Source organism: Drosophila mauritiana, chromosome X (genome assembly GCF_004382145.1).
Source record: "Drosophila mauritiana strain mau12 chromosome X, ASM438214v1, whole genome shotgun sequence".
In the NCBI taxonomy this organism is placed as follows: domain Eukaryota; kingdom Metazoa; phylum Arthropoda; class Insecta; order Diptera; family Drosophilidae; genus Drosophila; species Drosophila mauritiana.
In genome coordinates, this window is record NC_046672.1 from 8,367,408 (window position 1) to 8,389,553 (window position 22,146).

General features: G+C 48.8%; 4 protein-coding genes across 5 annotated transcripts; 2 read left to right on the forward strand and 2 right to left on the reverse strand.

The window, feature by feature from the left end:
* The first annotated feature begins 200 nt into the window (after positions 1-200).
* LOC117147598 (kelch domain-containing protein 3) lies at positions 201-1,993 on the forward strand. Its single transcript, XM_033314548.1, has one exon. It carries the CDS (start codon positions 504-506, stop codon positions 1,713-1,715), a length of 1,212 nt encoding a protein of 403 aa, XP_033170439.1. The 5' UTR covers positions 201-503; the 3' UTR covers positions 1,716-1,993.
* Positions 1,952-3,280, reverse strand: LOC117147599 (INO80 complex subunit C). The gene is made up of 2 exons (XM_033314549.1): positions 3,112-3,280; positions 1,952-3,052 (listed from the first exon to the last, which is right to left on the reverse strand). Exons 1-2 carry the CDS (start codon positions 3,242-3,244, stop codon positions 2,853-2,855), a joined length of 333 nt encoding a protein of 110 aa, XP_033170440.1. The 5' UTR covers positions 3,245-3,280; the 3' UTR covers positions 1,952-2,852.
* A 299-nt stretch (positions 3,281-3,579) lies between these two features.
* Positions 3,580-13,844, forward strand: LOC117148446 (DENN domain-containing protein Crag). Of its 2 annotated transcripts, XM_033315818.1 has the most exons (14): positions 3,581-4,134; positions 5,025-5,341; positions 5,711-6,257; positions 6,315-6,465; positions 6,528-6,799; positions 6,863-7,076; positions 7,153-7,473; positions 7,543-8,969; positions 9,027-9,329; positions 9,681-9,761; positions 10,821-11,253; positions 11,318-11,779; positions 11,849-12,033; positions 12,096-13,844. In XM_033315818.1, the coding sequence occupies exons 2-14, from the start codon at positions 5,041-5,043 to the stop codon at positions 12,412-12,414; spliced, it is 5,016 nt and encodes a 1,671-aa protein (XP_033171709.1). In that variant the 5' UTR covers positions 3,581-4,134; positions 5,025-5,040; the 3' UTR covers positions 12,415-13,844. The 2 variants fall into 2 exon arrangements, with proteins under 2 accessions (XP_033171710.1, XP_033171709.1); XM_033315819.1 differs by lacking the exon at positions 9,681-9,761 and having other exon boundaries at positions 3,580-4,134.
* Positions 13,845-13,919: 75 nt separating this feature from the next.
* LOC117148447 (chromatin assembly factor 1 subunit A) lies at positions 13,920-18,139 on the reverse strand. The gene is made up of 3 exons (XM_033315820.1): positions 15,757-18,139; positions 15,528-15,697; positions 13,920-15,465 (listed from the first exon to the last, which is right to left on the reverse strand). Exons 1-3 carry the CDS (start codon positions 18,014-18,016, stop codon positions 14,323-14,325), a joined length of 3,573 nt encoding a protein of 1,190 aa, XP_033171711.1. The 5' UTR covers positions 18,017-18,139; the 3' UTR covers positions 13,920-14,322.
* Positions 18,140-22,146: the final 4,007 nt, after the last annotated feature.

Genomic DNA, 22,146 nt, shown 5'->3' on the forward strand with positions numbered 1-22,146 from the left:
TCTAGTGTAAATGCAACTATTTCGCAAAAATAGCTAAGTATTTAATGCAAATGCATTGGAATCCGAATTTGTAATTTTTGAAAAGCAATTGTCAATCAGAAATCGATACTATCGGTATCGATAACAGCACGACCCAGTGGAGCCCTGCTATTTCGTGCGTCCGCTCACGCACGCAACTCTGTGTGTTTGTGCTCTTCAAAATCCGATCCGTTTCGTTTCGTTTCAACATCTGGCAAAACTGGCAGAGCGGAGCGCAGCTAGTGTTTGGTATCAGCGTTTACACCTGTGTGGCCTTCAATCGCTCGCAGCTGCGCCCGCACCTCCCCGCCCCGCGCCCAAAAGGAGCGACAACTGCGGCGCACTTGCTTTCCTTTGTGTGTTTTGGCTGCTTCGGCTGCTCGGACTGCTTGGGCCTAAATCAAAGATCTCCGTCTCCTCGCACAGCACACTGGTGCTACACGGCCCGCAGCCCACAGCGCATAGCTCATCCAGTTGGCGAAGACATGCTGTGGACGGTGCACCTGGACGGCGGGCCACAGCGGGTCAATCACGCAGCGGTGGGCGTGGGCGACTTCATCTACAGCTTTGGTGGGTACTGCACTGGATACGATTATCGCTACAATGAGCCCATCGATGTGCACGCCCTGAATGCGCACACAATGCGCTGGACTCTGGTGCCCCAGCAGCTGGACGCCGCGGGTGTGCCACTCAAGTATCCGCTGGTGCCCTTCCAGCGCTACGGACACACGGTGGTGGCCTACAAGGACCGCATCTACATTTGGGGCGGCCGCAACGACGAGAATCTCTGCAATACCCTCTACTGCTTCGATCCGAAGACAGCGCAGTGGTCGAGGCCCCAGGTCACTGGCTGTCTACCCGGGGCGCGGGATGGCCACTCGGCATGTGTCATTGGCAATAGTATGTACATCTTCGGTGGATTCGTCGATGAGATCAACGAGTTCAGCAGCGATGTGCATTCCCTTAATCTGGACACCATGGAGTGGCGCTATGTTCAGACATTTGGCGTGCCGCCCAGCTACAGAGATTTTCATGCGTCGGTGGCCTACGAGCAGGAGCGCATGTACATCTTTGGCGGGCGTGGCGACAAGCACAGTCCGTACCACAGCCAGGAGGAGACCTACTGTCACGAGATCGTCTACCTGGACATGAAGACCAAGGTGTGGCATCGACCGTTCACGGCCGGCAAGGTGCCCGTTGGTCGGCGCAGCCACAGCATGTTCGTCTACAACAAGCTGATATATGTCTTCGGTGGCTACAATGGCCTGCTGGATCAGCATTTCAACGATCTGTACACCTTCGATCCGCGCACCAAGCTGTGGAACCTGATACGGGCCAACGGCAAGGCGCCGACGGCGCGACGGAGACAGTGCGCCATTGTGATCGGCACTAGGATGTTTCTGTTTGGCGGCACCAGTCCGAGAAGCGGCTCCTCCAGCTCACCGGCAGCTGTTTCACCCACTCAAGAGGCGGGCGGAGCCGCAGCGGTTGTTGGAGTTCTACCGCCCGGTGTGGCGCTTATCGACTACAGCGATCTGCATGTGCTCGACTTTGAGCCCACTCTGAAAACCCTGGCCACCATGGTGGTGCTCAAGCACCAGCTGGACATCTCGGGGCTGCCAAGGAGCTTCCGCTCGGACCTGCAGATGCTGACACAGCCGAACAGTATTAGCCGGCCCATCAACCAAGCCGGCTAGCGTCCAAAGCCGTAAGGAATAGGCCGGAGTCGACTGCCACAAAATGGAATGAGGTGGAAAAGGGTGTAGCATCGCGGAGCCACTAGTCCGGCTCTTTGTATTTGAGCTCGAATAACATTTACGGGAGGGACGACGAATGGAGGACCTGAGCGAACGAGGAAGAAGCCCCAGTAATTACAAAAGTTTTAGAAACTTGCTTTTGGTACTTCTGATAGCTGCTAAATAATACACAATAATTATGACTATTTGAATATAGAATATAGTTCATGAAACATTTATAAATCGTCCTTAAATGATACACAATAATTATGACTATGCGATTATAGAATATAGTTCATGAAACATTTATAAATCGTCCTTTCGCCAAAATGCCCGATAAGAAAATGAATATAATATCTTAAAATCATTTGTTCACACTATAAACTTGTGCGTACACTTAATGAGTTCAATTCGGGTGTTTGACCGCGTAGTCATACCTCTTGACACTTCGGCAACAGGCCGCTGAAATCGTACTTATCTGTAGTTGCCACTTATGCTGTCCTGTGACATGTTTACTGCAGCCCATAAAAAGAACATATTTATAGTTTGGCTACTTACACATATTTAGACACATTAATCATATTATTCACTTTTGTTTACTTTGCCTTCTTGCTGAATTTTGTATAGATGGTTAACTTAACACTATATTAATCTGCGGGCCTTTCATTGCGAACTCCAAACTTGCACGAGTCGGCTGTATAAATATTTGCTTTTCGCATTAGGATCTATGTGGCAGCCGTTTTGTCAATTTGAACAATTTCAAACCGCCAAGGTATTCATGTCACCTTGGAATTACCTAATCTATTGTTGCGGTCAAACTAGTGACAAATCTCTATAGCCAATTTACAGAGATCATCTCCTTTTAGGCAGCGAATGCATATATATGGTAATTGTGGATGTAACTCCCCTTGAACGCGGTGTTCCAGCCAGGAAACAGTCATCGAATCACTTGAAAGCAACAGCCTCGCACGCAATGCCAGTAAGAGTAAGGTCAGCAGCGCTCTAATTGCCTATTATGAGTGGTAGTTGGATCGCAAGGTCTCCAGGGGCGGAACACAGCGAGTACATGGGATGTATGCACCATATGGATCGAACGAACTATCCCACGGCGCTCGTATAGCCGCGCACCATGAGATAGCCATTGACGATGTCCGAGGGCATGTGCTGCATGGACGCGTACTCGTCGGCGCTGGCGAACCTTAGTTTCGTGTGCGGATCGGCATAAGGAGCGGGCAGACCGCTGATATCCGAGTACTTCTTGGCCGGAACCAACGAGGGCGGTGCATTGAGCGTGAAGTCTGCAAAGTGAAGTACACAGATGGATGCCGTTGCGAATCCACATTCATTGCTTACTAACAGGTTGGTTGTTCGGCGGACAGCTTTTGGCTACGCTCCATGTTGCTTATCTGCCGTAGAGGGCGGTAAACACAGTTCTTTGGAAAGGTAAACGGACGCTTAAAAGAGCGTTTAGGCTTCGCGTTTTGTTCCATATTTCACACGTTTCAATCTCGCAATTGAGATGGCCACAAATCTAGAGATGGCAACTTATGCCACGGCAAGTCTATCGAGAGTAGCAGACATCTAAAGGCATTGTTATCGATTTGATAAGCATTGAATATATCGAAAAGAAATAAAGAAACAGCTGTCTAAATTAAAGAATAAAGAATAAATTAATACGCATCCATGAATGTGGGCTCTGTAATTCAAATTGTTTGAAAGTAGTCTTTGAGAATTAGAATTCAACCAGGCGGGAAAAGTTTGCAATTGGCGTTGACATTCTTTCAAAGTAATCGGCAGTTAGGTATATCGATAGACCAAAAGCTATTGTCATCTGGCAACGCTGAAAAAGGCCTGAAGCAAAGGCCAAATAGTTATTAATAATAGTAAATCCGATAATAATAGTCGCGTGTTTCGTATTGCATGTTAATTATATAGTTCGCCAAGCAGCGCATACAGGCGATTGGCACATTCCGCCAGTCACACCGAGCCGCGTACACGGCTGGCAGGCCAGTTAAACGAACATTATTCCTTACTTTTCTGTCCACTGCACTCCACACGTATTTGCGTAGCTTTTAAAGTGGCTAAATTCGTGGATTTCAACGCACTTGGCGCGTCTTAGTCAAAGTTAGTGGCCCAGTTAAGCAGTCCAATTGGAAAACTGTGAAAATGATGTAAAGGAAAACTCTCAAGTAGTCCAACTGTGTGTGCGTGTGTGTGTGTGTGCGTGCGGTGAGTGTTGGTGTGTGGAAATTAACGTAGTGTGAAGAAAAGCGAAGGAAAAGCGACAATTGCAGTCCAAGGCGAACAGCAAAAGCAACTGAAGGTTGCCCACGCCCCCTTCGTCCCCGCGCCCCCTTGGAGGACAACTAACGGGAGTGCAGTAAGTTCACCAGCCAGCCCCTTTTCCCCTCCCTGCGCCCATGCCCCACGTCTTGCACTCACACCTGCCAATTGGACTCCTGTAAACAAAAACAACGCATCAGCAATCAACACAAACAAAATGCGTTGGTGCTATTGTGCTGTAAAACGGAAGCGGAGGAAGTTGAATCATCAAGCGGAACTTGTTTTCCCCAGCTCCATTTGTTCTTGCTGTCGCTGTTGTTGCTGTTGCTTTTGTTGCTGCTGCCGCGAAGCATAAAAAGTCGCCAGCATACAAAGTCCAATCAGAGTATCAGTTAATGCATGCAATTCCAATCGGACGCCTACTTTATCGGTATATGTAAACAAAAGCATTTCGCGCCCTGCGGGCAGAGATATACAGTGAAGCCTGCGCTTGGGGTCACCAACCAGTACTCCAGTGGGTCACCCACAAAATAACCATATAATCTTGCGGTTCTTCTTTGTGGGTAATGCGATCGGATGTGATGAAATATTGAAGATATCAGTTCAGCTCTTTTACCATTCGGTTTTTAAGAGACAACATCATTTTCACATCGTCCGAAAAACCGCAAAGTAAACATGTTTCTCTTCATGAAATCTTAAAAACATAAAGATTTATATATGTTTCCTCATGTCCGTTGCAAGAACCAAGGGATTCACACGATTACTTGTGTCGCTTATCTGAATCTTTCCCTCGGAAGAAGAACCATTGACTTTGCCCCCAGGTGATGATAGATGATAACTCAACAAAATATTAATAAATGTGGGATTGGGAGCCACCCCAACTAGTAGAACTGGTGTTCCCTGTCAACCTTATCTTATCTGGTCTGCCAGTCCCGCCATGCCCAGAAATTAACCACTCAAACCGGGGTCTTTTGCTGTCTCTTGCAGAGGAAACGGCGCCGCCATGGAGGAGAAGCGCATCGCCGACTACTTTGTGGTGGCCGGAATGCCGGAGCATCCGCAGCTGCTGCAGGAGAACATCTTCAATGACTCGGGAAGGTTGAGGGCGGCCACTACCATCGAACCGATCACGGACATCGGCGTATATTTCCCGCTGCTGGGCGAGGAGGTGCCCGAAGGATACGAGATCCTCTCGCACACGCCCACGGGTCTACAGGCAAACCTCAATCACGGATCGGTGCGCACCACCGACTGCTACATCTACTTCCGGCGTGGCAAGGATCGCCCGCCTCTCGTGGACATAGGTGGGTGCATTTCTACCAGGAGACCATTAGTGTTTAGCTTTGTATTTGAAAGTTTGCTTATCAAAGTTCTGACTTACTTCCGGTTGTGGGTTTTTTTCGGAGAACTCCAAGTTGTTTTTGGTAGATTTAAGAATCCAAAATGAAAGACTGGGTTGTATTTCTTGATAACGAAAGTAAATTTAAATATTATAATCTCGACACGACTCGTGATAAAGCCAACAAATTGTTGCTTATTTAAATCAAATATCGTTCACAGTCAAAACTAAAATATGCAATATAAAATGTAGAGTTATAGGTGATTCAATGCTTGCGCCGTCATTTCTATGTAATAAAACTCGACTTTTATATTAATCTTTTCCACTTTTGCAGGAGTCCTGTACGATGGCCACGAGCGGATCATGTCGGATGCGGAAATCGTGGCGGAGACGCCCGGCGGCAGGGTGGCCAATGTGAACAACTCGTCCGCGAAGACGTTCCTCACGTACCGACGCGCCCGGGCGGACATGCCCTGCAACGAGCTGGTGGTCACCGAACTGTGCGTCATTGTCCAGAGCAAGGGTGAGCGGGCTCCGCACGCCTTCTGCCTAATCTACAAGACTCTGAACAAGGGCTATGTGGGCAGCGACGTCTATCTGTGCTACAAGAAGTCCATGTACCGGCCCAAGCACATCAGCTACAAGCCGGAGATCCTGCTGCGCTACCCCACCGTCGACCACACCGACTTCCCGCTAAATCTGTGTCCGAGTGTGCCGCTCTTCTGCCTGCCAATGGGCGCTTCACTGGAGGCCTGGCCACACGTCAACGGCACGGAGAAGCGGAAACCCATCAGTCCGGTGTTCAGCACTTTTGTGCTCACCGTGAGCGATGGCACCTACAAGGTGTACGGATCGGCGTTGACTTTCTACGAGGATTACGAGTAAGTTGCAATTTAATATATTTTTAAAGTATATACACTAAGGATTTACACTTTCAGCGAGTCAAAATTGTCGGCTGAGCAGAAGGAGCAGCTCGGTTGGGACGAGGACTTCGGCGCCCAGCACTCGCTGCACATGATCAAGGCTATATGTCTGCTGTCGCATCATCCCTTTGGCGACACCTTCGACAAATGGCTGAAGTACCTCCATGTGAGCTTACACTCCCATTAACTTCGATTCCATCTAATCCTTATCTGGTGTTATCGTTACAGCGAATGGTGCTGTATGACGTTAATATACCCATTCCCGTGGAGCGCTACATCACCCAGCTGCTGGACGAAGTGCCGTTTCCGGCGCCAAGCATTCACCTGCAGCTGTCCAGCGAGTCCAACGATCGCATCCTGCTCACACAGCCGGAAGATTCCCCGCTGCCGCGAAGTGGCGCCGGTTTCCACATACTGCTCCAGAATCTGGGCACCGACAACTGTCTGCATGTGCTGCTGCTGGCTCTCACCGAACAGAAGATACTCATCCACTCACTCAGGTATGTGCATCAAATGTACCAAATACCCTTACCGTATCCTACATATCGATTTATTCGCCGCAGACCTGCCACGTTGACTGCTGTGGCCGAAGCCATTGTCTCCCTGCTGTTTCCGTTCAAGTGGCAGTGTCCGTACATCCCACTTTGTCCGCTGGGTTTGGCGGAGGTGCTCCATGCCCCATTGCCTTATCTCATTGGCGTGGACTCGCGCTTCTTCGATTTGTACGAGCCGCCCACGGATGTCACCTGCATCGATCTGGACACCAACAACATTAGCGTACGTTTGGGGCTAGTTTTCGGATTGGAAATATGTTTCTAATGAATCAATATCGCACCTATTACCGTACTTGCAGCTATGTGAGTCGCAGCGCCATTTGTCACCCAAGCTGCTGCCGAAACGTGCAGCCCGCCTACTTCGCCAGACGCTCACCGAACTGGAGAATGCCAAGCCCATAAGCTATGACTCCACAAACAGTTTGGATCGCGACATTCGGAAGCGGAAGCGAGAGGTGGTGCTGGAGCAGCGCATCCAGGAGGCCTTTCTGCTCTTCATGGCCAGTATTCTGCGCGGCTACAGGGACTTTCTGGTCCCCATTTCCAAGGCACCCTCGGTGGGAGCCACCGATCCGAGTGCCCTCTTCCAGCTGAAGGCCTTTTTGCGATCGCGGGATAAGGTATGAAAACTGTTTTAGCATTATTTGCTTAGTCAGTCAGACAAAACACTTTGATCTACCCACAAACAGTCGCACCAGAAGTTCTTCGAATTGATGATGAAGACCCAGATGTTCATCCGTTTCATTGAGGAGCGCTCCTTTGTCTCCGACGGCGATCATGGCCTCAGCTTCTTTGACGAGTGTGCGGAGAAGGTGGGCAACTACGATGAGACGCCCGCCCAGCTGCATTTGGTGGACTGGGACACGGGGCAGAACAGCGAGCGCACCAAGTACATCTTTCCGCCGGACAGCGTGACTCCGGCGGGATCTCAGCCTGGCGGCGGAGGAGGAGGATTAGCCTACAACTACGAGAACTTTACGCTGCAACCGGAACTGTTGCAGAGCACGAAGAAGACAGCTTTATCGAAATTTCTGCAGCTGCAGCTGAACGCTTCCCTCTCGCCAGGATCACCCATTGCCCGGCGGACCAAACACGAGATTAAGCTGTCCCAGAAGATGGCCAGCCGTTGTCAGCAGCATCCGGAGGCGTGGTCAAAATACTTGTTGGCCACCTGCTACTCGCTGTACTTCCTCATCCTGCCATCCATGGTCTTGGATCCGCGGCACGCCGGCAAGGAGCCAGAGATACTGCGCGCCGCCTACGATGTCCTGGTGCGAGCCAGTCGCCTGAAGATCACCTGTGACGAGTTCTGCTACAGGATCATGATGCAGCTGTGCGGTATTCACAATCTGCCAGTGCTGGCCGTCCGTCTGCACTACCTGATGAAGCGCTCTGGCGTGCAGGCCAATGCGCTCACCTATGGCTTCTACAACCGCTGCGTCCTTGAGTCGCAGTGGCCCCAGGACAGTACCACGATCAGCCAGATCCGCTGGAATCGCATTAAGAACGTGGTGCTGGGAGCGGCGCAGTTCCGCAAGGCTGGCAAACAAAGGGCCGCCTCCAAGGTGAACAAGTCGCTGAGCGCATCCCAGGACCAGAACCTCAGCACCCTGGAAACGGTGGACGGACAGTCGCGCACCAGTTTGGCTTCCTCCTCCGGCGATGGCGGTGGCCATGGACTGCTCGATTTTGCCGCCTTCGATCGGCTTAGGAACAAGTTGGGCAGCATTGTGCGCCAGACGGTGACGGGCGGTAACAACGAGACAATAGGGGATGCGGTCAACAACACTGGGTTGCTCATACCCGGCGAACTCAGCGCCCCGAACACGCCGACCTATGGCGGTGACACCGAAATCCTGGCCAAGGCACTTCAGCAGCAGCAGCCACGCAAACAGATCATGAGCATTGGCGGCGGCGACGACGATGATGAGGATGAGGACGAAGATGAATACACGGCCGGATCGCCGAGCACGCCGCAAAAGCAACTGGAAGCGGGCGCCGATGACCTGGAATACGCCGGTGGAGGAGACTACGAGGCGGACGAGGAGGATGACGATGAAGTTGACGAGCATGTGGCCGCACAGCGGGCACGTCAGCGAGTGCAGAGTCCAACCAAGTGAGTTTGGGAATACTTCCAAGCTTATCGAAATCGAATTAAAACATTATATTTTAGAATCTCGCCACGCACGCCCGTGACCCAAAACGATCCACTGGGTGCTCTCAACGAGGAGGAGTCCGCTGCCAGTGCCACGCCCACGCAGCAGGCGCAGCAGGAGGAGCAGCACTCACAGTCGCAGATCGACAGCAGCATATACAGCGACAAGCCGATCCTGTTCCGGGGCCAGAGGAGCGCCACTTTCGACGAATCTACGCAGATCGGGAAGAGTATGCACCGTTCGGAAACGATGCCAGTGGCCAGCAGCGGTGTGACCAACAGCCTGGCCAACATCGGATCCTCGCTGAAGTTCACGTTCGGGTAACTCCGGCATTCCACAGCCTTTCCTCCCCCGATCCCTCATTCTGTGTCTCCCTTAAATCATCTGAACACACTATTCCACAAGCATTCCACCGTCCACTCACCAAAAAAGCGGATTAGTTTTCCCTTATTTTAGAATTTTCTTCCCTAACTACATGGCTTTTCCTGTTTTCACATCAGTTGCGCTGAGCTTAACCATTTGATAATGGTCTATATCTTTCAATTCAATCGAATGATGTGGAAAACTGGAGAAGCCATGTATTTCTACTACCTCTTTTTGAATCGACCAGTTTCTGTGCCATATTTCGTTTATGATTTATTTACATATATATATATATAATTATATCTTAGACGTTATTCACCCGCACGATTGTCCCTTAAGAAAGACTTGAAATTGCCCGCCAATATTATAGAAAATATATCGAGCATAAGGTAAGTGGAGACCTTTCTTAGAGAACAACTAGACAAACATACCCGAAAACTACACCCACTTGTGTGTTGTGCTGCTTTCCACGCTATACACCTGGCATTCAAATTGTGCTCTCTCGGTGAAGGAGGTTTTTTTCTTTTGAAATATTTCGTGGGTCGCAGTTAAGATAATCTCATTTCCCACTTTGATCTGTTCCTTGTGTTCAGATGTAAATCTTAAGTGTATGTTATATGTTTCAGTTTTTCAGGGATGTTCTATGTCTTGTCTTCTTAATATCTGAATACTTTATTGTACTTAAATTTGTTATATATTCTGTAAAACAGGCCAATACTAACTATTTGCAATGCACAAGTGGACAGCGGCAATTAACACACAGCGGCACAACAAAACACACACACACAACAGAGTCTTAACCTCTTGTTTTCGTTTTGTGTTCCACATAAGTTCCACACCCGAAATGCTGTTCCACAGAGTTTCGCCTTTGGTTCTGGTTACGGTTACAGTTACAGTTATGGTTACGGTTATGGTTACAGTTATGGTTACGATTATGGTTTATAGTCCCCTTAAAAAACTTCGTTGGTGGCGGGCAATTCAAGGTTTGACTAAAGCCACGCAAATCATCCACACTAACTCGATTAAATCGAACAAACTAACTAACGGCCATTCACAAGCACCGCACCACCATGATATATAGCAGCACCACCAGCAGCTGATTTCCCCGATCTCATATATGTATATAACTTTTGGATTAACTTAAGGGAGTTCCTAAAACTACTGTATGGTTGTTCATTACTACGTGTAATTGATTAGTGTTTGATAACATTGGTGTATTAAAGCACAAGTTCATGGATTTAAGAATAATATTAACCAGTTATCCTTTTTATTATCGGGTTATAGACCAGATCTTAAGAGCAACCAATTATATTGCTAAGATAATAACAGAGAAATCAGCTGCTAATGACTTTACCTCATTCTCGTTTCGTTGTACATAGAAATATGATAATTCATTATTGTTCAGCCTTTAAGCAACCCAATTAATTCCCGACCTTTGTACCATCCAGTCCCAGCTTGACGGGCAAGAAGTCGAACGAGTTGATCCAGGGCAGTCTGAGCAGCATCAAATCGGCGGCCAATTCGCTGACCAAGAAGTTCGACGAGATCAAAGGCGTGATATCGGCCAATTCGACGCCGACGAAGACGAACAATGGACACCATCCGCATGGCCTGCATCATGGGCACCACCATCCGCACCACCACCATCATCATCATTCGCAGCACGGCAATGCGGAGCAGGAGGAGCACGATGCGGCCGTCCACGAGGAGGGCAAGCTGCGTCGCGTCTCCAGCGACCTGGATCCATGGGGCAGGCTCAGCGAGTCGCGCAAATCCAGCTACAATAACCTGGTGCCGCTCGGCGAGAACAGCTCCACAGGCGCCCTCCACATGCACGCCTTTCCCGCTGTGCCCGACAACCTCTATAGTCTCACAAGCGAGGTTAGTACAGATAGCCTGGAATCTGAATGTATCCTCACCCACTTATGCACTTTTAAATCCGCAGAACGCCTCGGATCGTGACTGCGATGTGCTGATCCAGCTGACGACCTGTTCGCAGTGCCACAATTGCTCGGTGCTCGTCTACGACGAGGAGATCATGAGCGGCTGGACGGCGGAGGACTCCAACCTGAACACCACCTGCCACGCCTGCAACAAGCTCACGGTGCCTTTCCTCAGCGTACAGATCGAGCGGCAGGCGGAGGAGTCGGAACAGTCGGATCCGCTGCAGGACGGCAAGGAGCAAACAGCCAACGGCACTAGCCACAAGACCAGCCTCACCGTGCCGTACCTAAATCCGCTGGTGCTGCGCAAGGAGCTGGAGAACATACTCACGCAGGAGGGCGACATTGCGCTGATAAAACCGGAGTTCGTCGATGAGCACCCTATCATCTACTGGAACTTGCTCTGGCTAATGGAGCGCATCGAGAGCAAGACGCACCTGCCCGAGCTCTGTCTGCCCGTGCCGGTAGGTCATTCAATATGGCTCCTAATGATGATGTGCCATTGATTAATGTTTGATTTCTCAACTGGTTAGAGCGACAAGGAGCACATCGATCCGCTGAGCAAGGTGAAGACGGTGCACATCCAGTGCCTGTGGGATAATCTGAGTCTGCATACCGAGGCCAGTGGTCCACCCATGTACTTGCTGTACAGGGAGACCCAGCCGACGAGTCCGCTCATCAAGGCGCTGCTCACCGACCACGCGCAGCTCAACAAGAAGTGAGTAGATCCAGGCAAGAGAGCAGTTATTCCAATACCAATGATGTCTTTGTGTCCCCCAGTGTCATTCAGCAAATCATTTCGGCCATCCGGTGCAATGACTTCGCCACTCCCCTCAAGCGCTTGGCCAACGAGCGACACAAGCTGAAGAGCAACGGCGTGGAGCGATCGCACTCGTTCTACCGCGACATACTCTTCCTTGCCCTGACCGCCATGGGAAGGTCCAACGTGGACCTGGCCACATTCCATCGCGAGTATGCAGCCGTGTTCGACAAGCTGACGGAGCGGGAGTGCAACATGTACTATCGCAACCAGGATCTGCCGCCCTCGGCATCGACGATCTTCTGTCGTGCTTACTTCCGCCCGCTCCTGCTGCCCTGACGCAGTGGCTCCCAGCTGGAGGCAGGAGCAGCTCCAAGCGATGCCGAAGTGGACACATGATGGAGCAGCCGAAGCCTAAAAGACAAGACGACCAAATAACTCGACAACAAAAAGGAAGCGAAGGGGGAGTTTGACGACAACGAAACGCTTATCACACACCTTAGGCTGGGTCGATTTTATAGATGGGACGAGTATGAATTAATTTTACTTAGATATCAGAGCTCTTATTTACGTTACGGAAAAGAAAAGGACGGTATTTCGGAACTATTCCTAGTAGGCTATACAAATTTAATTGTTTTAAACGAAAAATACTTGATTCGAAGTGTTCTTAGGTTTTCAAACTAATAGTTTTTTCCCAAGCGAGGAAGCGTTCTGGGCAAACTTCTTTAGAATTGTCCTCAATTTACTTGTACACAAGCCAGAATATTTAATTTTTTAAACGAACTTTCCTAAGTGAAAGGCCCAACTTGACATGTGTTTGGATTGTGAAAACATGCAAATGATTTTGTAAATGACTTGATCTTAACATTTAAGTACTTAACGATTTTCGCTGTTTAAAACTAATCAAAAATATACACACACACACGATTGACTGGTTTCTGTGACAATACATGAATGCGTTCAGGCAGTGCGTTTCATAGGTGTAATAGCAGCAATGGATTAGTTTAACGCCCCCTACTAATATTTTGTACTTACGACCAACTCACCTAGTCTAACGACTGCCTTTTCTGATGTCGCTAAATTTTGCACTACGGTTCAGCAAACAACGAGGCCTTACACGGCCGAAACGCACTGCACTTACCCTATCCATAAACACGAAAGGAAGCCACACTTTATGATTGCCCCTCGTCAGATTTGCCTTATTATATATAATATAACGATACATATTCGTGTACATACAAAGCTATATGTGCGATCCTGTAAATCAGCATTGTTAGCGGAACCCCCCGACCTCTTCTCCCGAACGGCTCCATCCTCTCCAGCATCCGGTTATTTCAAAAATAATCGCCTGTGTAAGCGCACTTTTTTTATCTTGAGATTTCCTCACAATGCTCGGCTCTTTTAGTTAGCATAGCGAACTTTTGGGAACGCGGGAAGGAGGATAAACGGGGGTCGGTTAAGTAATAGCGACGGCAGATAACAATTAAACAACGATTACAATAGCAATAATTAATGGATAATCGGATAATCGTATTTAAATGTAGATGGGATAACTCTTGCAGATCCAATGGTACGACACACGTTCACGTCCACGTTTTTAAAGACAACACATCCCCCCACACACACGACACACACGCACTTCTACGATGCAGCCACAGTAATTTTTTTGTCGGGAATCTTAACTAAATGTATATTAAATAATTAATTTAATTGAAACGTAAAGCGTAACGAAAATGGCAAAAAGAATAAACAAACAAGTTTTAAAAATAACTTCAAGCGCTGTTTCCACTTATTCCGCACACTGATCCCCTCAAGAAAACCCCAACAACTTGGGACTGAAATGATAGATTTATGTATTGTGTCTATATATTTCCAATGCGAGCCCAAAATCGCCATCGAATGAAAGAACATCAGGTAGGTAGTGTATTTTTGCATATATCATATACTATACATGTATAGCTGGCTCAACGAAAATTGCAATCCGGCGAGCTTCTGTTGCTCAGCTTCTTAAAAACTTTGCGATCGAGTGGGTGGGGTGCTGGGTAGGACAGGGGTGATCCTGGTGGGGATGGGGTGGAGTGGCTGAGAAGGACATACAAGTCGAACGTACATCGGAACATTTAAAATTAAATCAACTTACGAGTGAAACTACCGAGAAAAAAAATGTGTATTCTTAAAATACTCCCTAAGCAGGAAGCGAAATCGCGATCGCGATATTTCCTTAGGGGATCTAGCTTAATCCTACTCCTAGTCCGAGAGCATCACCACATCATCGACGACGGTGGGCGGCGGCTTCTCCTGCTTCTTCTCCTTGGGTTTGCTGGCATCGCTCTGGCGTTGCAGGAACTGGCTGATCAGCTTGTTCTTGGTGGCCGAGGGAATCGGCTGATCCCTGGGCACGGACATGATCAGGGTGGCCCGCTTCTTGGCGCCCTGACCCGCCTGCGCCTGTCCACTGATGGGCGTTGTGGGTGCCGAGTTTGTAGTCTGGTTGGCAGCGGGCGAGGCGGCTGGTTCCGCATCCGTTGGTGGACTTTGATCTTGCTGCGCTGCATCTGGTCCGTTGCTAACCTTGGGCGTCAACGTGTAGTTCCACTGATTCTGCAGCTGGAGATCCGGCAGCTGGAACTTTTCCAGCATATCGCTGGCCACCACCCAGCAGAGGCGCTTCTTCGGTTTTCTGCTCTTCTTGGCGCTGTTCGCACTGGCGGGAGCGGCCTCGGGTGCGCCCAGCTCCACGGTCTTCCAGCTGGCCAGCTCGTCGAATTTCTCGCGCAGCACAGCCTTTGAGGGCAGCGTTGTTTGATTGGGCTCGGCGGTCGCTTGGGTTTTCAGGTACTCTAAATACTCGTTGATCAGAAACATCTTCGAGTTCCGATTGCCGTGGGTAAGGCGCACCAGCTGCTGCATGAGGCGATCGTCTAGCTGCAGCGGCACCGGCTGCTCTGGCGTCTGATCCTGACGCTCCGGTTCCGGCGGAGGCTCCAGGCTGAGTGGCTCCACCTGCCAACAGGCGTACATGTCGATGGTGTGGGCAAAGATAGCCGGGAATAGCTCGGACTTGTTGCCGTTCTCGTCCAGCCAAACGGGACCCAGCAGGCGCGCCTTGATCTTTTTCGTCTGCTTCTTCATTTCCTGGGCGAACTCCTGCTGCAGCACCTGGAGTTTGGCCTTCTGCGCCTCCCGCGTGTGGCCGTCTTCCATTCCGTCGCCGTCGTTTTGCAGTTCCTCGTCGCTGAGATGGCCGTGCGGCACGTACCACTCGTTGTACTCCTCCTCCGATTCCTCCTCTGACTCCTTCTCTTTCTCGTCCTCGCTGGCGCTTAGTGATTCCCCCGGCTCCTCCTCCTCCCACTCGCAATCGGAGTCCACTTCGTAGTCGAAGAGCACCTGCGATATATGATTAATGATATTTGTGTTATGATATTTACGCCAGAAGAAGTGATTCATACCTTATCTTGTGCCAGCGGGCGTCGGGCGGAGATGCTGCTGCTCTTTTTGCGCCACGTGCCGTAGTACGGAGGCCTCCTGTTGTCGGCGAAATGCAGATACTTGGCCTTCATTCGGGTCAGCTGCTTGGGCTGCTCCACCTCGATGGGCAGTCCCACCGGCGAAAGGTAATCTGATGATGCAGATGATGGTGAAGAACATATGATTGTTTAATATCTTGCAGCCACTTACCTATCACTTGAACATCGTCATCATCCTCCTCGTCCTTGGTGCGTCTCTGGAGCTTCACATCGCGCTGCATCTTGAGCGGCTTGCGCCGTCCGCTGCTCAAATCGCTAATATAGAGATTAGCCCGATTTGGCGGTTTTCGCCTGACGATGTCCTGCTCCTCCTCCTCCTCCTCGTCGTCAGCTTCCTCGTCCCGGTGTCGGAAAAGTTTATCTAGCTGGGAGCGCTGCTCCTGGCCGAGCGAGTTGCGCACGATCGGTGCCAGCAGCATGTCGTCCTTGATCTGAAATGGTCGAAAGGCCAGCGTTTGGCTGCTGGCCTTGGAGCTGTCGCAGCTGCTTTGCTCGTGCTCCAGGTAGGATGTGTTGTTGGATCCGCTGCCGCCCTTGGGCTGCTTGGGCACGAAGAACTTGGAGAAGGACTCGGCGGCGCGCTTCTTCTTTTGCTCGGCCTCCTCACGCTCCTGCTCCTTCTTGCGGCGCTCCTCGTCCTTTTTGCGCTGCACCTCCTCCTTGGCCTCGTTGCGCTTGCGCTTCTCCTCGTTCTTGGAGTCCATCTCCGCCTGCCGCTTGCGCTCCTTTTCCTCCTTTTCCATCTTCCTCTGCTGCTCCTTCTGATCCTTCTCCAGCTTCCGCTGCTGTTCCTTTTCGTCGCGCTCCTGCTTCTTTTGCTGCTCGCGATGCTCCTTCTCCTGTTGCTTGAGGCGACGCTCCTCCGCCAGCTTTTGCTCCTTCTCCTCGCGAGCCTTTTTCCTTTGCTCCAAGAGTCGTTGCTGTTTGGGCGTAAGACCCTTTGGGGCACCGGTTTCCTCCGGCAGACTCTTCCTGTTCAGGCGAGTCTCCTTTTGGCCGGAGGCTCTGTCTGTGGCCGCGGTGTCCGTGTCCGCATCCATCTCGTGCTCGCTGCTGGAACTGTTGGCCTCGCTGGTCGAGAGGATCACCGAGATTTCCGCAGCTTCCGGAGATTCGTTGTCCGACTTAACTTGGGTAGATGGCTCGTCTTTCTTGGAATCCTTCTTGGCCGTCGCCGATTTCTGTGAGTTCGACGCATCTTCTGGCTCAGAAGTCTTTTTCTTGGCTCCAATTTGTTGATTTTTCACAGCAGCAAGTTGTTCTTTTAGATTATTTGCAGGTGAGTCTGCTTTCTCTTTCTTTGACTTTGTTGTGCTGTCTTCCTTCTCTTCTTTCTTACTCTTTTCAGATGGCTTTGCTCCCTCCTTCTTGCCCTTTCCTACGGTTTTGCTTGTGTCCTTCTTTGGGACTTCTTTTGGCTTGGAATCCTCTGCAATCGGCGGATCTTTCTTGTTGTCTTTAGCGGCGGTCTTGACCTCCGGTTTATCCTTCTTATTAGTTTCCACTTTCTTTCCCATAAAGAGATCTATTGTGGCCTGATCGTTCTTTTTATTTTGTTCTGCGTTCTTTGGCTCTTCCTTCTTCGACTCCTTGCCCGGCTTCTTGGAATCCTCCTGCTTCTTTAAGTCCTTTCCATGCTCCTGCCTGACCTCCTCCTCCTGTTTGCCGCTTGCAGAGCTGTTTTCTGGGGATTTCTCACGCGGCGTTTGAACTTTTTGCCTCTTCTGGGGGTTCAGTTCTTCGGCGATGATCTCTATGTCATCGCTGGACTCGCTGTCCCCCTTGGCAATATCCGTGGTCGAAGTCTCCAACGGTTCCTCAGATTTCTTCAGGGATTTTCTGCGCTTTGATCGCTTGTTGACCAATGGCAGCTTGATTTGTATGGGTGCCGGCGAACCTTTCTTGGCCTCCGCCTTCTTGGGCTTCGACTTGACCACCTTGGACGACTTGGCCTCCACCACCTCATCCTGGCCCACCATCTCCTTGTCGGCTTCGTCCTCATCCAGTTCTATGACATCATCCGCTATCGAATCCGTGGTCTTGACCTTTTTGGTGGCTATGGAACTGGCCAGATTCAAGTTCTCCTTGCTGGTCGAACGTCGCAGTTGCCCCGTAGAGCAGCCAGTGCCCTCCGATGGCGACTCATCGTCGTACGAAAGCTTTCGCTTGCGGGGAACGGGATCGTCCTCATCCAGGATCACAGTGACGGGGTCGGAGCCGGTGGTGGCGGGGGACGATGAGGAGGAGGAGGACGTGGGCCCCGCCCCACCGCCAGGCGTTATTAACTTAAAGGGCAAACGCGTCTGCACGAACTTCTTGCCACCGCTGGCCGTCTTTTCCGCTGATTTGGCCGGCACAGCCGCATCTTTTTTCCTGCCGCTGAGCGGCGTCTTCACAACGCCAGCGGGCATTTTGCTGTACTCTCTGTCTGCCTGTTTCCTGTTGCCTGCGGCTCCTGTTTCCCGCAGCAAATCTTCACTTGTTTTTCGCTTAATAAAAAAGGCGGTGAAAACACCCTAGCGATGGCAGTTGCGGGTGCAGATTGCCGCCAATAGATCCGATCGGGCTTTCGATAGATCGATATGATGTGCATCAGTGTTGGCAAGCGATCGAGTGGTGGAGAACTATGATAAGAGTGAGTGCATCCGTGGATCTTTTTACCCACTAATCCTTTGATCATTTCAGTGGAGACTTTAGTCTTGCTAGATGACTTTACTATGGCAAAGTGAAGAATCAAATTATGACAAATAGAAGAATTAAGCTGTGATCCAGAAGGTGGGGAACTTAGATAAGAAAGACGAATATCCTTGTGTTCTTTTTATTTAGGGACCTTTATATTGGCTAAGTTTAATTTTGGAGACTTTAAAACTTTAAAGGGGAGGGGAGAAAGTTTCTTTCAATTGATCTAAAATAATGTTTATTTTTAATTCCATAATGTGCTATAAGAATATTATTATTCATATTTTTCCAGAACAGTGAGCACATTGACATAGGCAATAAAATTGAAATAGACATTGAAAATTACTCATGCAAGCGAAAGTACAATGCTAATTGTTGTGCACCCTGGGCCAGCTTTATGTGAATAATTAAATACAATTAAAATACTGTCGTCTTCCCAAGTTTTTCCATTTCTGCAAGCTATCAGGTTGATTGGCTGCGTAGTTATTGTTACCTTTTGATGCAGCTGACAAATATCGCCCCGCTGCCCGTAATTGTTTACTTAGTTTAATGTGGCATTTTTGCTAATCCCGGATAAGTGGAAAAATGCTTGCGGCCACAGTCACAGCCACTGTTGACCCCTTTCCACCTGGCGACCTGGTTGACATGGCGACCCGAGCCGAGGGAATGGGAGATCCTGCCTCCGGCTGCCTGCGTCGCAGCGGCCTGGAGTACATTTCATTTAATTACAATTTATTTCAATAGGCCAACACGCACAAAAGGGGGAGGGGGGTGTGATTGCCAACTACTCTGTGATTATACATACATATATACTATGTGTATAATTCTGATTGCAATTTCACTCCGATGCACTGGATTTATTATTCCATGAAGTACTCCTAGCTTGTAAACTCAAAAGATAAGTAATGATTTGATTAATCTGTCGTAAGATAAGCAGACAATAATTATATGGAATTGATACATATTTTTAAGTGATTTGTGTAATATAGTTAGTATTATTAATATAAACGAAACACTTGCAACGGCCCTAAAGTGCAAATCTTGACGACTAATACTGACATGTGCAATCCCATTCACAAATTGCGGTCGCCGCTTGTGGCTTCTTTGGAAAAATAAAATATATATCTATATAAAACAAAATCAGAGGGGGTTCAGATGAAGTGGGTTGGACATGTGGCATATTATACGCATTGGCCGGGATTTGCCATCGCCACATATCGACTCCTTTAATAATGATAATAATAATAATGCCGCATCGATTCCGCTGGGACTTTTGGCCCACGACCGATGGCCCCGGAAGAGACGGGGCGTAAAATGGGAATTCGGTCATGCGTGTGAACGGGTGCGGTATACCGAGTACCCAGTACCCGGTAACCAGTGTTCCTGCAGCGTCCTTGCCTTCCCCTGGTAATAGAAAATCTATTAGCGCCCCCTCCCCCTCAGCCAGCACCCGGGGGGGTGGTGGTGAATGACGTAGAAATGGCAGGGGCTGTCGCGGGGCGTGGCCATCAGGCATCAGTCGTCCCATTTTCCCTTTTGATGACGCGAAAAGAGGCCAAACACTTTGAACATTTTGCCAAAACAGACAGAGGCTTTGATTCGAAAACGGTTTTGGGTTACATAAGGAGGAGGAGGAGGAAGAGGAGGAAGAGGAAGAGGAGGAGGAGGAAGAGGAGGAGTATGAGGAGGAGGAGCAGCGTTTTTTATTTCCCAACTTGGCCACTTTTGGTAAGCACTTTTATTTGCCATTTTTAGAATGCACTCTTTTTGGTAGGAAAGGATGTATTAGTTTCACTTGTTTATTTTGTTTGTTAACTAAATCTAGCTGGATCTCTTTTTTTTTTGAGTGTACCAAAACAAAGTGCACTTTTTGAAGGGGTGGAGAAAGAAAGCGCAGACAAGCGAGGTGAAATTAGAGACCTGTTGGCGTGAAGCTTGCATAAGTGACACGACTGTCAGAGTCTGGAAAATAATGGGAAAGCGTGTTGTAAAATGTCGGAAAATTCGTTCATCATTTTTACGAAATTATTATTCGCCAGCAAAAACAACACTGCTGTTAGTAAATTTGAACCATAAATAGTTAACAAATACGCTTTGAGTTTTTATTGTGTTTAAGCAATTGGAGGGTAAAATGTGTTTCCAATTTGTTGTAACTTCGCCAGCAGCATTTTCCCCCTCGTTCCTCTTACTTATCGAAACACTGAGAGAAATTGCTATTCCTAAAGTTCGGAGTATGAGTATAAGATTGGACTTTCAACCATGCAACTGAGTACTAAAGATTTTCTATTGCCAGAACTCACCTAGAGTTGTGCTCAGTGCATCGTGGCAAAAGTAACCGGCAACGGCAACAAGATTGAAAAAGTATTGAATTACATTCATACAACATTTGCTTGAATAGCCTTCGCCAGGGGGCGGTGGGCGGTGGGTGGTCGAGTGCTGCGGTTTGAGTTTCCTTTTGTTTGCCTAGTGGGTGGTTTCTGGGTGGGGTTGGCTATGTCTCTTTTTGTTTCCTTGAATGGGGTTCGGGTTTTGGCGATTAACGTGAATACCACCTCTGCAGCGCCCACACTCCGCCGCATTTTCTTTCTCTGTATATTTGTGGCTTCTTTGGGTGGCAGCACAGAGTACACCGTAAACAAATGATAGTGCCTTCAAATATATTTCCAATTTTATTTCCAGCTACCACTGCTCAACTCAAATTACATTTTGAATGTTAGGTTGTTCTGTAATGTGAGGTGCATAATTTATGTGTATTTTTTTCAAAATGTTATACATATTTTTGCGCCGTGTACGAGGATGGAAGCGGGGAATGTCGAAACGGAACAGAAGTGAAGTGGACCGAAGGTCGATTCCCGCAGGAATCGCTGTGAAAATTCATTAGTTGCCCATTTTTATGCTATTTTATTTCAATATAAAAGACGCACGCATGCATGCATTTAGTTTTCCATTCTCTAGCCACTGCCGGTGGACCCCTCCTCCTCCTCCATCCGCATCCTCATCCGCATCCTCATCCGCCGCCTCTGCTTTATTATGCCGTTTGACGCAGCGGACACGCATTAAAATTGTAGCAGTCCGAAAGGAAAGACATTGACAGTGGTCCATGGGCGGGGGCGTTGGTCCAAAAAGGGCAAAAAAGGGGGCGGGGCGACCAGGTAGCAGCGTTCGCCTGGGAACGCGACAGGTAATGCTGTCCAATCTGAGCTAAAATTCGGAATAGATCGTTGTATATAATATTAATACATGTATTACTAAACAATTTTGTTTAATATTTTAACTTATGTTATTTTGAAGCAAAATAAGCCATAATATATACATAACTATTATATAAAATAGCCAGGTGGACAACACTGAATGGATAGTGTGCGACAGAGAGGCGACTATAGCTGGAGAAAGGGACAGTTGCATTGACACACTTGCCTTGGGCAACTGCAACTTCCTTGGGAACAATGGGACTTTTGTTTACGCCGGGTTCGGATATTTTCCGGACTTTGATTTCCAAGAACACGTATTTCCCACACTTTTCACTTTTCCCCTGGCTGCCCACGATTTCCCATTCCTACCATTCATTCGATTCCATTTCGAATCTTTTGTGATCGAACCTGTCGATCGGCGTCCATAAATAGCTGTCAGATTGAATTCCGTTTCCATTGCACAGGAAATAAAGCCAAGTTCATTCATTTCATTTCGGCTTACTTTGCTATTTTTTCTATATTTCATGAGTATTATTTTCCTTTTTGATTTTGAATTCTGTAAGCTTCATTGCAGCAAATTAGCTTGAAATTACGATCGCGATCGGACAAATCATCTGTCATTCTCCGGGCTTCCGATCTGTATCCACAATCTCTGGCCATGACGTCCACCA